Source organism: Rhinopithecus roxellana, chromosome 10 (assembly GCF_007565055.1).
Source record: "Rhinopithecus roxellana isolate Shanxi Qingling chromosome 10, ASM756505v1, whole genome shotgun sequence".
Lineage (NCBI taxonomy): Eukaryota > Metazoa > Chordata > Mammalia > Primates > Cercopithecidae > Rhinopithecus > Rhinopithecus roxellana.
The window spans coordinates 31117049-31129530 of NC_044558.1; the positions used below are offsets into that span (position 1 = coordinate 31117049).

General features: G+C 34.6%; 1 protein-coding gene across 4 annotated transcripts in view; it reads right to left on the reverse strand.

The window, feature by feature from the left end:
* PPFIA2 (PTPRF interacting protein alpha 2) overlaps positions 1-12482 on the reverse strand; it is a 516520-nt gene that overhangs the window by 425711 nt on the left and 78327 nt on the right. For 3 of the 4 annotated variants that reach the window (XM_010383657.2, XM_010383658.2, XM_010383659.2), the window contains one exon: positions 2514-2567. The exons of the other annotated variant lie outside the window; for it this stretch is intronic. In XM_010383657.2, the coding sequence (XP_010381959.1) occupies positions 2514-2567 (54 nt within the window). The remainder of the gene's footprint in view (positions 1-2513; positions 2568-12482) is intronic. 4 annotated transcript variants of the gene reach the window in all.

Genomic DNA, 12482 nt, shown 5'->3' on the forward strand with positions numbered 1-12482 from the left:
CTAAAATAACATTTTTTTAAGAAAGGAAAAAATATACTTTGGGAGGCCAAGGCAGGCAGATCACTTGAAGTCAGGAGTTTGAGACCAGCCTGACCAACACGGTGAAACCCTGTATCTACTAGAAATACAAAAATTAGTCAGACATGGTGACGCAGCTACTTGCTAGGCTGAGGCAGGAGAATCCTTTGAAGCCAAAAGGCAGAGGCTGCAGTGAGTCGAGATCATGCCACTGCACTCCCATCTGGATGACAGACAGAATGAGACTCTGTATCAAAATTTTTTTTTTAATTTTAAAAAGGAAAATATAATTTTAAAAACTTGAAATTGATTTAGATTGTGTATAATTTAGTCTGACTTTCAGTTTTCTAACTTGGAGGCAAAAACAATAGCTTCATTCATAGCTTTACTCTTAAATGATGGAAGTAACCCTACTATTTGACCCTACTATTGGGCCAAATACCTAGATGCCTTAGATATTTAGGGCTAAAGAAAATGACTGTTACATAGGTCCCGGCAGTATGTTCCAGATAGCTCCTTAACAATGGGAGACACTAAATTAATGTGTACTAATGAACCCCTGGATTGCCTAAGCCCTTATGTACTCTGAAATTTTCATAATGTTTTCCACTCTACAAAATGTTATAAAATAAGCACAATCATTGAAACTTCAGAAAACATAAGTATAAAATAATCATCATGGTATAGCACAGCCAAGAAAGAACTCCTATCTTCTTCACAATATTAGAAGTTGTTTTAAAAGAAAAAAAAATCTATCTATCTATCTATCTATCTATCTATCTATCTATCTATCTATCTATCTAAGTAAACATATAGATATACAGATTGATATACTATACATATATATATATATATATATATATATATATATATATATATATATAGAGAGAGAGAGAGAGAGAGAGAGAGAGACAGAGAGAGAGAGAGAGATAAAGTTGTATAAGTCATGCCTATTCACTTTTATTTATTGGGAATGACATTGATGTGGTTTCCCTTCAGGATACCATTTTTCCTTTCTGTGACCTTTATTTTCTCCCTGCAAAAGGATCCTTTCAACAACCAGGCCACATACTCGTTCAATCTTTCATGTTTAGAAACATGCTTTCTTAGAGGGTGTGACAAACTAATTTATTTTACCATGTAAATGATGGATAAGATATTTATCAGTACTTGCAGAAGACAGATATTTCATTTTGCTTTGAACAAGGGACAAATCCTTTGAAAATCGACTAATCTCTTAACTGTAGAATTCTTCCAGGAATCAGTGAACAGTTGAGGGAAGTATTTTGAAGGTAGTAGATCTACTTTTCTGATGTAAGTTGAATTCTATGGACAAGCACCGTGCAAGGCAGAAGGGTAAAATTACATCACCTAAGCTCTCACCTACAATACTTAAGCAAAAGACTGGCTATTAATCCTGTCAATATACTTTCCAGGTTGACTTATATTAAATCTTGCCTTACATTGTAATGTAATAGGTCCAGGGGATAAATATAAGCAGCTCTCTGCAGCCAATACATTTTTCCACATAAATACTTAAAATAAAAATAAAAAGAAGGAAAAGGACTATAATATGTTTTTTAGCCATATTTTAGGAGCAACTTGATGAAAATTATATAACACCATGAGACACATGAGAGTGAGACAGTAGAGAAAGAGCTACAACTGAAAGTTATCTCTTTAACAACTCACTGGCGTTTTAATGGAGTTAAAGTACTTCACCTACATGCCTATGTGAAGAATAGCTAAAAAAATGATAATACTGAGTTCTGTATGTTCCTCATTAAATTTCACTTTGCTAAATAAAAAACAAGTAATGATAAAAAGTATTCATTGACTGTTTGTTGATATAAGTTGAATTTGGCTTATTACTTTACATATACTCTTTAAATTTATTTTGGATCTCAAGCATGAAGTCACAGGGATGTCATCTATATCAGTGTTTTCTGAAATCATACATCACAGAAAGGACTAAGATGTTCCAATAATAGAACATCAAGCTTTTGTTACTGCTTATAAATTATAATTCATAGAAACTTTAGAACACTTTATAAACTTTAATTTCCTGGAAGCTTCCTGAATTAAGTAGAAAAGAACAATATCGAGTCTATACTATTTATCACATGGACATAATTTTTCTCAGTAACTAGAAAAGATATAACAATCCAAATATCATACTCATATTTAGAATAATAAACTCTCCAATTAGTGTAGCCTATTAGTAGAACATAAATTACTGAGATATTCTAATAAAGATTTTATTCCTATTTTTAAAACCAATAAATTGAGATAAACCTTTATGAGTTGTTAAAACTTTTTAAAACACCAGACCACATCTCAAAGCAATTTCGTACTTCTGTTATTAGTTACTATAACAGCTATATTTCTAAAAAGTACCTGTATATGACAAATAATATACAAGCAATCGACTGATGATCTGGTGTGTACACAATTCAATTCGTCAACGGTTAAATTTAATGAAGAATCTAACTTACCGGTGGATCAGCCCCCTTAGAACCAGCCAGCCCTCCTGTTAAGGATTCGATATCCTGAAAAGGGGAGAGGTGTTGATTGTAAAATGCTACTCAACAGCATGAAGAATCCCCCAATCCCACAGTGTAATAATTTATTTAGCTGCAAATTTAGGGCATGTCAGGTAATTTTTTTTTTTTTTTTTTTTTTTGCAATCTTGGACACTGTAATACTATACAAATAGTCTACATCTAAAGATCTAGATATTCTCTCCAACTCTGAAGAGTCTATAAAAAGAAAAACATATAAACAGATATTTTTGAAATATGCAGATGTTTCATCTTTGAAGAGCTGAAGTGACAGCAGAAAAAAGAAAATTTAAGAAAACTTCAGTATAACGTATTATTTTCAAAAATATTAAACCCATGAAAAATGTTTAATCTAAAAATATTAAAAATATTTTCTTTTATTTTTATGAATACATAATAGTTGTACATATTTAGGACATACTTATGATATTTTGATGTAAGTATTTGATGTCTAATAATCAAACTTAGGTCCATCGCTTCAAACATTTATCATTTCATTGTTTTGGAAACATTCCAAACATACTCTTCTAGCTATTGTGAATTACACAATAAATTACTGTTAATAATAGTCACCCGATTGTGCTACTGAACATTAGATCTTATTCATTTTATCTAACTGTAGATAACAATATTAACCAAATCTTATTTTTTCACCCCCTCCCGACTAGCCTTCCCAGTCTGTGGTGACCACCGTTCTATTCACCACCTCCATGAGATCTTTTTTTAATAACTCTCACATATGAGTAAGAACAGGTCACATTTATCTTTCTGTGCCTGACTGATTTTACCTAATATTCTCCAGGATCATCCATGTTGTTGCAAATTTTAAAAATTATAACTATGGTCTAGTCTATTTCTACACATAGAATATAAAAATATAAAGAGATCGATTTTTAATTTCTAATAGGTAACCAGAGAAGGTCATGCTTGAGTAATGACTATAGCTGTTAAATTTATAAATGGAGAAATGGGGGACAGTGTGATAAGCTGTAGAGGCTGTGACCTGTTTATAGGAACAATTAAAACTCAGCCTTATCAGTTCTATGGCTTTGGTTCCAGGGTTATTAATGATTATATGACTTATTCAAAAGAAGTTGCAATTCTAGGTTTTAAAGTAAAATCACCCAGGTTTTTAGTGTTTGCAACTGATTTAAGTTGTAAACCGTCCCTCATCCCTCCCAAATGACAAAACACAACTCTCTGCTAAAAGGATGTTGGAAAGGAGTTTTGGGTTAAATTGAATGGTTACACTTTTTGGCTAAAGATGTTCTTTCTTATGACTCTGATCACCTCTTATCTGTTTGCATCTAGTTGGAAAGACAGGGATGAAGAAGGGGGAAATATAGTTGCATTAAGAAAGCAAAGAAGAAGGATAATTAAGTCCTGAATGAAGTGACAGAAATTTAAATGCCTATGATGAGGAAAAAGGCCAATACTTGGATATCATTAAGAGGACTTATGCTACTAATTCACTTAGGACTTAATCAAATGATTTTCCCCTTATATTGAAAAAGTGAGGACTCTTAATAATACAATATGGGGCTCGGATGAGCATGTGATGGAAACATCCAAGGAAGGGGACAGGGAAGTATGGTGTTATAACTGTTTCTATCTTGTTAACTTTGAACAGGAACATAATGGGTAATGAATTTATTCATGCATAGTCTATTAAAGGTCACAAATGACAAGGAGTACTTACCAAGAAAATTATTAAATGGTCTCCTTTCTAATGGATATGTACATATATTTTTTCTCTACCCAGAATCCTTTTGAGGAACTACTCGTTCCCCACTCCCATTTTAGCTACAAAAGAGGCTAAAAAATTTGCTTCAAATATTGTAGGGACCTGCCAGAGAATTAAGGCAATATAGAATCTGAAAAGCATAATGGTAGAGTTTAAGTCCTTGATTGTACCATTTGAGGAATGTTTGAAATTAGATGTTATCTCTGCCTGCAATTCAGCTTAAGATAGGTTTCTGGTTCTGCAAAGTAAAAATGTCCTAATTATATCTGCATTTTTGACTCTATTTGTAAAAGGCCCACCCTCCCCATCCTGTTGAAATGCTTTATTCCAACATCATGCCCAACATAAAAAAATCAATTCACCTAAATTATCTGATCTTACATGTTATCATTCTTATTGTCACTTAAGTAAATTTTGTCCTTGTATAATTAAAACAAAGCATCAAACATATGTATAAATTGGCAAGGAATATTAACATCCTTATCAAATCCAAAGATAAAACATAACTTAAAATTGTCTTAAAATCTCAGGAATGAACAACATTAGGTAGTAAAATGATTAAATATTAGATTTACAGATAATAAAACACACAGTTTACACTGTTGGATATTTCTGCTATGACCATAATAAAAACAAGTTTCTGTTCATGTAAAATGTTTTTTCCAACTATATTTAAAATGAAAAAAAAAAAAGATATCAAGTGAATTTGGAGTTAATACAAGTCTTTCTTTGCAGAAAGGCATATAAGTTATATTAATTATGTAATTTTTAATGGAGCTATCAGAGGGATAATAGAGAAACTGATTTGGATAACAATTATTTTAGCAATTTACTCAATGCATTTTTCTCATATTTTGTAAAGTTTGTTCATTAAGATTTCTTACCAAAGATAAATTGTGCCAATTTTCAGATTTTTAAAATTTTAAGCTATTTGTGATAGTCATGTCTTGAGAAAAAATGAGAAACAAGAATGTAGAAGATGAATGAAAAAGGCACTAAAATTTGTAGTTTTTAACACATTGAATTTAGAAGCAAATTATGAATTAATGGCTCTAAATAGTATACAGATGTGTATTATTATCCTCTAAACGGGTATGTTGTAAATTGAACATAAATCATTCAATTGTAAAAAAGTGTTTGAGCTCATGTTCTACTGTATAATTTGAAAAAGAGTGTCCTACTTGGGTAGAAGTCCAAGTTAAACATGGCTTATCAGTTCATACAAAAGGAATTTCCTCAGGTGTGAATAATGAACATAAGTATGCATGGTTGCATTTATGTTGTAAAATTAGTAGGTAAAACAAATACTTTGAGGAACTCTGAACATATGATTACTACATAGCTTTCAAATGATAACTAAAAGTGAGTCAAAAATAGATGGTTGTTGAATATTTTATCTGCAAAGTATAAGTAAAATCTTTGACAAATGTGTCTATTTTGTTATTTCAATATATTTTATATAGATAACAACAAAAGGGGACATCAAATAGTATAAACATTGACTTCCTAGAAAGTTTTTTGACTTACTATTGTAACAATATTGTTTGTTTGATTAAAACACTCAAAACATACTTTTATTTTTAACTAGGCTATAGAATTTATTTAACCATATTGTATACCATGTTGAGGTCATCATTTGTATCTAATAGCTAATAAAATAGCTACTACTCAGTGAACAGTTGCTATGTGCCAGGTACTCTTATAAATGCTTTGTAGACATTAATGCCATAATAAACTTATGTTAGTTATTTTCTCACTTAAAAGGTTAGATAGTTTACATAACTCACACAGTAGCATAGCGCTATTAAGAAATGGGTTATAAAACATATAGGACTCCAAACCTGTATTTTTTAAATTACCAGTCCTGGTGAACAGTTTCACCCTGGTACCCTGGTGACACTGCACATATCTATGTTGGCGATGCAGGCAAGGCTAAACCATAGGCTGGTAAATCTTGGTGGAATATCCCATGACCCTCCCAGAACATGGCAAAGGAGGCAGTCTTATGAGGAGCTTCTACGTAGCTATTTCTTATTTGCATCCCTCACACCAGTGAGGCATGGGACTTTCCACCTCACACCTCCGTACACCAGGTCCATCTTCAGGCTATCAAACCACTTTGGTGCAGTATGGAATTGGCTCCTCCCTAGCAGTGCAGCCCACTTCTCTTGTTGCCTATCATTTGACCCATCCGGTTCAGTGTTGTCCAGTGGAAATTGGGACCAGGACCAGAATTAGAGCGAGGTAAGTGAGGTACCTATGGTGCAAAATTTAAGTAGGAGCTCATTCTTCGGGTCATACAACTGCTGACCTGCACTTGTATAATCTTGATAGTGAGTACCTTATTAAATGTTGTGCCCTAAGCACCTCACTTGTCTCATCTGAGTCCTGGCCTTTCTAGGGACCTTAGGAGCTGAAACAGTGGTGGTCTTCCTTATGCTGACTGTGTAAGTAAGGAACACAAATCCATTTGGATTCTCTTTGTCACTTGAATCTGTAGAAGTGTAGCAAGCACCTACCCCATGTTGTTGCTCAGGGACTGCATGCTGCTTCACACTGGTATCCTCAATCATGTGACTTTTTATCGTCAATGCTGAATGAAATAAACTAGGATCTATTAATTATATAAAAAACTTCATTTCTTAAAAATCATTTCAGATAATGAAAGACTCATTTTCCTCTCCAAGGTATGAAAAACCTAAGTGGGTTTATTAGCCAGTCTTTAACACAGCTTTGCAGATTCAGTTTTTCAACATTGGAAAGTTCTGGTCCTGGCACGAAAACCTAGTAAACCAAGGATGGCCAGTGAATCAGAAGTCTTAAAGCTTGGGAAGTTTGAGCTCCAGGAAGAGTGAGGTGATCAGTGTCAGAGCTCTAAGTAGAGTGAGACTTAGGGCATTCTCAGACTTGAGGAATCTACATTGCAATGCATTGGTACTACTGGTTGTTCGACTGCACCTTTGCTCCCTGGACCCCTGCTCCAAGAATTGGCATATTTTTCCCTTGACAAACACTTTGAATGATGGCGCTATAGAGATTAATCATGTGGCTTTCAGTGTAAGCCATCAAGTTCAGATACTGTACGTCTTGCTTCCTTTGTGTGCAGGTGAAAAAAAAATAAAAGAATATTAGGATTTCAGATCTTTCTCAGAGTTGTTGCTGGATTCTTATTTTTATCCCTGAAGAGCAGGATCAGCCAATTATGTTAAAGAAAAATATGATAAAATAGTTTGGCTGTTGAATACAGTAAGAATGAACAAAATAAAATTCTAAAGAGTTAGTTGATTCTAGCATCACATATGCCACAAGACCCAAGATATCTTCAAACCTGATCATAACATTTAAAGTTAATATCAGGTTTTAAGCTTTCACTTGTTCAAAAAGTCACTTAATGTAATATGGAAATACTTAAAACATGATAATTGTCAATTATGGGCATTTTAAAATTTCAGATTTATGCATTGCTATAGGTTAAATTATGTTCCCTGAAAATTCAAATGTTGAAGTATTAACCTTCAGTACCTAAGAATGTGACTGTGTTTGAATGTAAGGTCTTTAATGACGTGATTAAGGTGACTGATCCAATATGACTGGTGTCTTTATAAGAAGCGGAAGAATCAGGGATGTGTGCACACTAAGCGAATGCCATATGAGAACACAAGAAGAAGGCAGCAATTTCTAAGCCAAGGAGAATGGCCTCAGAAGAAACAAAATCTGCAAACACCTTTATCTTGGAATTCTAGTCCCAGAAGTGTGAGAAAATACATTTACATTGTTTAAGTCACTCACTCTGTGGTTTTTTGTTATAGGAGCCCTAGCAAACTAATGCATGCATAATTGTAATTTGGGAATAGTTTACAGATTCTTTGGGAAAAGTTATAATATTTCAATATAGAGTACATAAGAGTTCATTGAGCAGTCTATAAAAAAGTCAGTATCAGTGGGATCAATGTGAAATAGTAAAACAACCATTTCTTTCAAATGGTTATATTTAAAATTATTTCAAGTCTTTAAAATATGTAATGACGTATTATAAATATGTTAAAACTTTACAAAATTTATTGTATTCAAAATATTGAAAGTAAGCATTTCTCTTATCTCCTTTATAGAAAAAATCCTCAAAATTCCCCCCCCACCACATTCTGTTGATATGCCCTGTTGCGCCCACATCACTGCAACTCCTCTTATCGAGGTTGCCAATGACATCCTATCGTTCAAATTTAATTTTTCATGTTCTGTCATCATATTTTTGATCGCTAAGCTTCAGTCGACACAGCTGACTACTCCATCTTTATTGAAATACTTTTCCCTTTTGGCTTTCATTTATTTTCACCCGCTACATGATTTTATTTAGTACTGTGGCTCTAAATATAATGCATGCTGATACATTTTGAATTTCTATCTTTAGCTTCAACTTATCCTCTGAGATCCATACTGCCACTTCAATCTCCAGTTAGATGTATTATAGCCATGTAAAATGCAATAATGCAAAATTAAACTATTGATTTCATAACAACTCTTCCCTTAAATTAGGTTCCCATCCCAGTGATTGCCATCTTATGAAATGACATCACCGTTCACCCAGTTCCTCAGGTCCAAATCCATCAGCAAACACTACTAAGTCTATTGTAAAAATACTACTTGAATTTGACTACATCTCACTACCTTCATTCCTGTCATACTAATCCTTTGGACTACATCAATAATATCTATCACATAAAATGAAAAAAATAATATATATATAGCTTTCTAACTGTTGTCCATGAATTTCTTCTTATCTCCCTCTCCCCTATATATTCTCCACAGAGTAGCTGAACTATCCATTTAAATTGTAAGTTGGATCACATTGTTGTCTTGGCCAAAACCCCTCAATAGTTTCCCATCAATCTTAGAACAAAACACAAACTTATTGTTATTCTCTGCCATGCCCTGTATGATCTGGCTCTTGGCTATCTCTCTGCCAATATATTTTGCCATTCTCCCTCCATGCTGCCCTCTCAGATACAATGGCCTCATTACTATTCCAAAACAAATTCAAAATTTGGCTTCTATCTCAGGGCCTTTGCACATGCTTTTCCTGCTTCTTAGGGTGCTCATTTCTAGATGTCCTAGTCCATTTTGTGTTGCTATAAGGGATGACCTGAGGCTGGGTAATAAAAAATAAAGAAAGAAAAAAGGTTTATTTGGTGCAGAATTCTGAGGCCAGGAAGTTCAAGATTGGACTTCTGCATCTGAACAGGGCCTCAGGCTGCCCTCACCTGTGGCAGAAGGCCAAGGGGAGCCAGCTGTGTGAAAAAGTGAGGAGGTGCCAGGCTCTTTGCAACAACCAGCTCTCATGGGAACTAATAAAAAGAGAACCTACTCACCCCCAAGGGAGGGCATTAATCTATTCATGAGGGATGACCCAAACACCTCACAGTAGGCACCACTTCCAACATTAGGTGTCAAATTTCAACATGGGGTTTGAAGGGGACAAACACTAAAACCATAGTAGTAGATACCCTCCTATTTAACTCACCCACTTCATTCAGATCTTAGCTTACATGCTAAAACTCTGAATGACCTTCCCTAACCAATTGTCTAAATCAGTCAAGGTTTCACCTGAAAAAAACTGATAAACTCAGAGACTATACAGAAAAGCATTTAACAAAGGGATGATTTATAGAGGTATGGATAGTTTGCATGGTCCAGAGGAATGGTGGTACACACAGACTAGCAACAGCTAAACATTGTAACTACCCTTAAACCTAAAGAAGTAAGGTACAAGAACAACGTGGTCAAGAGTCCAGTAAGAGGTGACTACCTATCATCAGCTTATAGAAGAGCTTGCCACACAGTGGAGACTCAGTAAATGCTTATTGAATAATACAATTACTGAATGAATGAATAAAGTATGTGATACTATTTTACATATATAAAAAGCTGAATCTCAGAGTACATATGGTGAAGTGTGTCTTATTTTTGTATAACTGTATCACTTTGAAAGCATGGCTCAAAGCAATAATGTTTGCACAATAAATCTTTATAAAATGCCTGAGTGAATAAACTAATAAATGACTTGCCCCAAATCACACAGCTGGTGAATGCAGGAAAAAAGCTTTGAAATCCCAAGTGTTATAACGCCAAGCTCAGTGTATTTTCTGTTCCATCATACATCACTAATGAGACATCCTCCTAAAGGAAAAATCCCTCAACTCTATATTTTCTCATCTCTTAAGGTACTAAGTTTCTATACATTACATGGTTTCTAGTACATCAGAAGGAAAAATACAAAATTTATTTAATTTAATAGTCAACAAACAATACATTAAATTCATCCTCTGGTTAAATACTGCCAATGCTTCCAATTAAAGGTCTGACACCTTAATCGTTGTACAATCAATAAATCAGTGGTTGAAAATTTGACCTAACATGTGTGGCTGGCATTAATAAATGGTTCAAATATGTTAAACTAAAAATCAATAATGTTTATTTTTATGTAACATCTCATAGTGTGTCGGTTCACAGCACTGGGAATAAGTAACAGAAGATAAAATTTATGTTAAACAAATCATTCACTTTTTCACACAAGGCTTAATGGAAACAATCTTTCATCACCGAATAGCAGCTCCTTAAGGCAAGCATCCAAATAATGAAGCTGAGTTTGTTAATGAGGCATCTTCCTTCTCAACCAGACTTAAGCGGTTAGTGTTTCCTTGGCAACATTACAGGGTAAATTTCCTGGGAGGCAGAGAATAAGCAGGAAATACACAGACCAATTTTATAAATCTTTCCTATGTAATCCAAAAGGTGTCCTATTTAATTATTCTTTAAAATAAAAAAAGGGGAAATATCTATTTATTTGAGCATAGGCCAGCCCGAAACTAAATTAATTCCTTCAAAAAAGAGCAATTGAGCAAATTTTGTAGTTGAGGCATTGTGCTCTTCCTGGGAGGACATGAGGAGGAGTAAATCAAGGTCACAGGTTTCATAGCATTCAGAGTCATGACATGCTTTCTGACTTTAAGGATTTTTCAGTCTAAAAACACATAAATCTGCAGAACAACATTAGGAAGAATTTTGAGAAATGTAGTGTTAAAATTATAACAGACAAGGGTTGTGGTGCTAAATGTTATAGTGTGACACTTAGCTTGGGTATTTCATATTGCCAGATTACACTTTATTTTTGAATGCATACCAGGTAAGTCTCCAGGAACTGGTTGAGTAACATAATAATTAACACTTACTAAGCACTGACTGAAACAGACACCACGCCAAGAGCCCTACTGTCACATTAGGTAACATTGTAACTTTCTTAGCCATTATTATTTCCACCATTTCAAGATGATGAAACTGGGTCTTTCAGAGTTTAAATGACTCAACAAAGGTCACATAGCTAATAAGTGTTCTAACTAAAGAGGCTGATTCCAGAGGCAATGATTTTTAACAACGATGCTCTCTTAAATGAATTGAGATGTGAGAAAAGAATAGGGAGGACTTCTTGGCATGCATATGGTGACTTGCAAGAAAACATAAATACTTGTTCACTGTCTGAAGAAGAAATGCAACAAATTGCGGGCAGAATAATTCTGAGGTGGCTGATATCCTCTGACGGGAGAATGATTATCCTTGATTGACCTGTAAATGTAAGAGCTGATAACACTAGATTTAAGAAAAAAGTAAAATTCCCAAAATCTTGGCTATATATTTCTAATTTCAAAGTCTTCTATCTGAATTCAAACCTAACTAGGGAATATAATGTGTATCAAAGACACAAGTGTTTCAATAGCGCATAGAATAGGGCTTTCTGAAGAAAGTGCCAGAGATTCAGATTCTATATTTTCCAGTTTATAAATTTTGTGTGTCGCGTTTTCTTTTCTTTCTTTCTTTTTTTTTTTTTTTCTGAGACAGAGTCTCGCTCTGTCACCCAGGCTGGAGTGCAGTGGCCGGATCTCAGCTCACTGCAAGCTCCGCCTCCCGGGTTTACGCCATTCTCCTGCCTCAGCCTCCCGAGTTGCTGGGACTACAGGCGCCCGCCACCTCGCCCGGCTAGTTTTTTGTATTTTTTAGTAGAGACGGGGTTTCACTGTATTAGCCAGGATGGTCTCGATCTCCTGACCTCGTGATCCGCCCGTCTCGGCCTCCCAAAGTGCTGGGATTACAGGCTCGAGCCACCACGC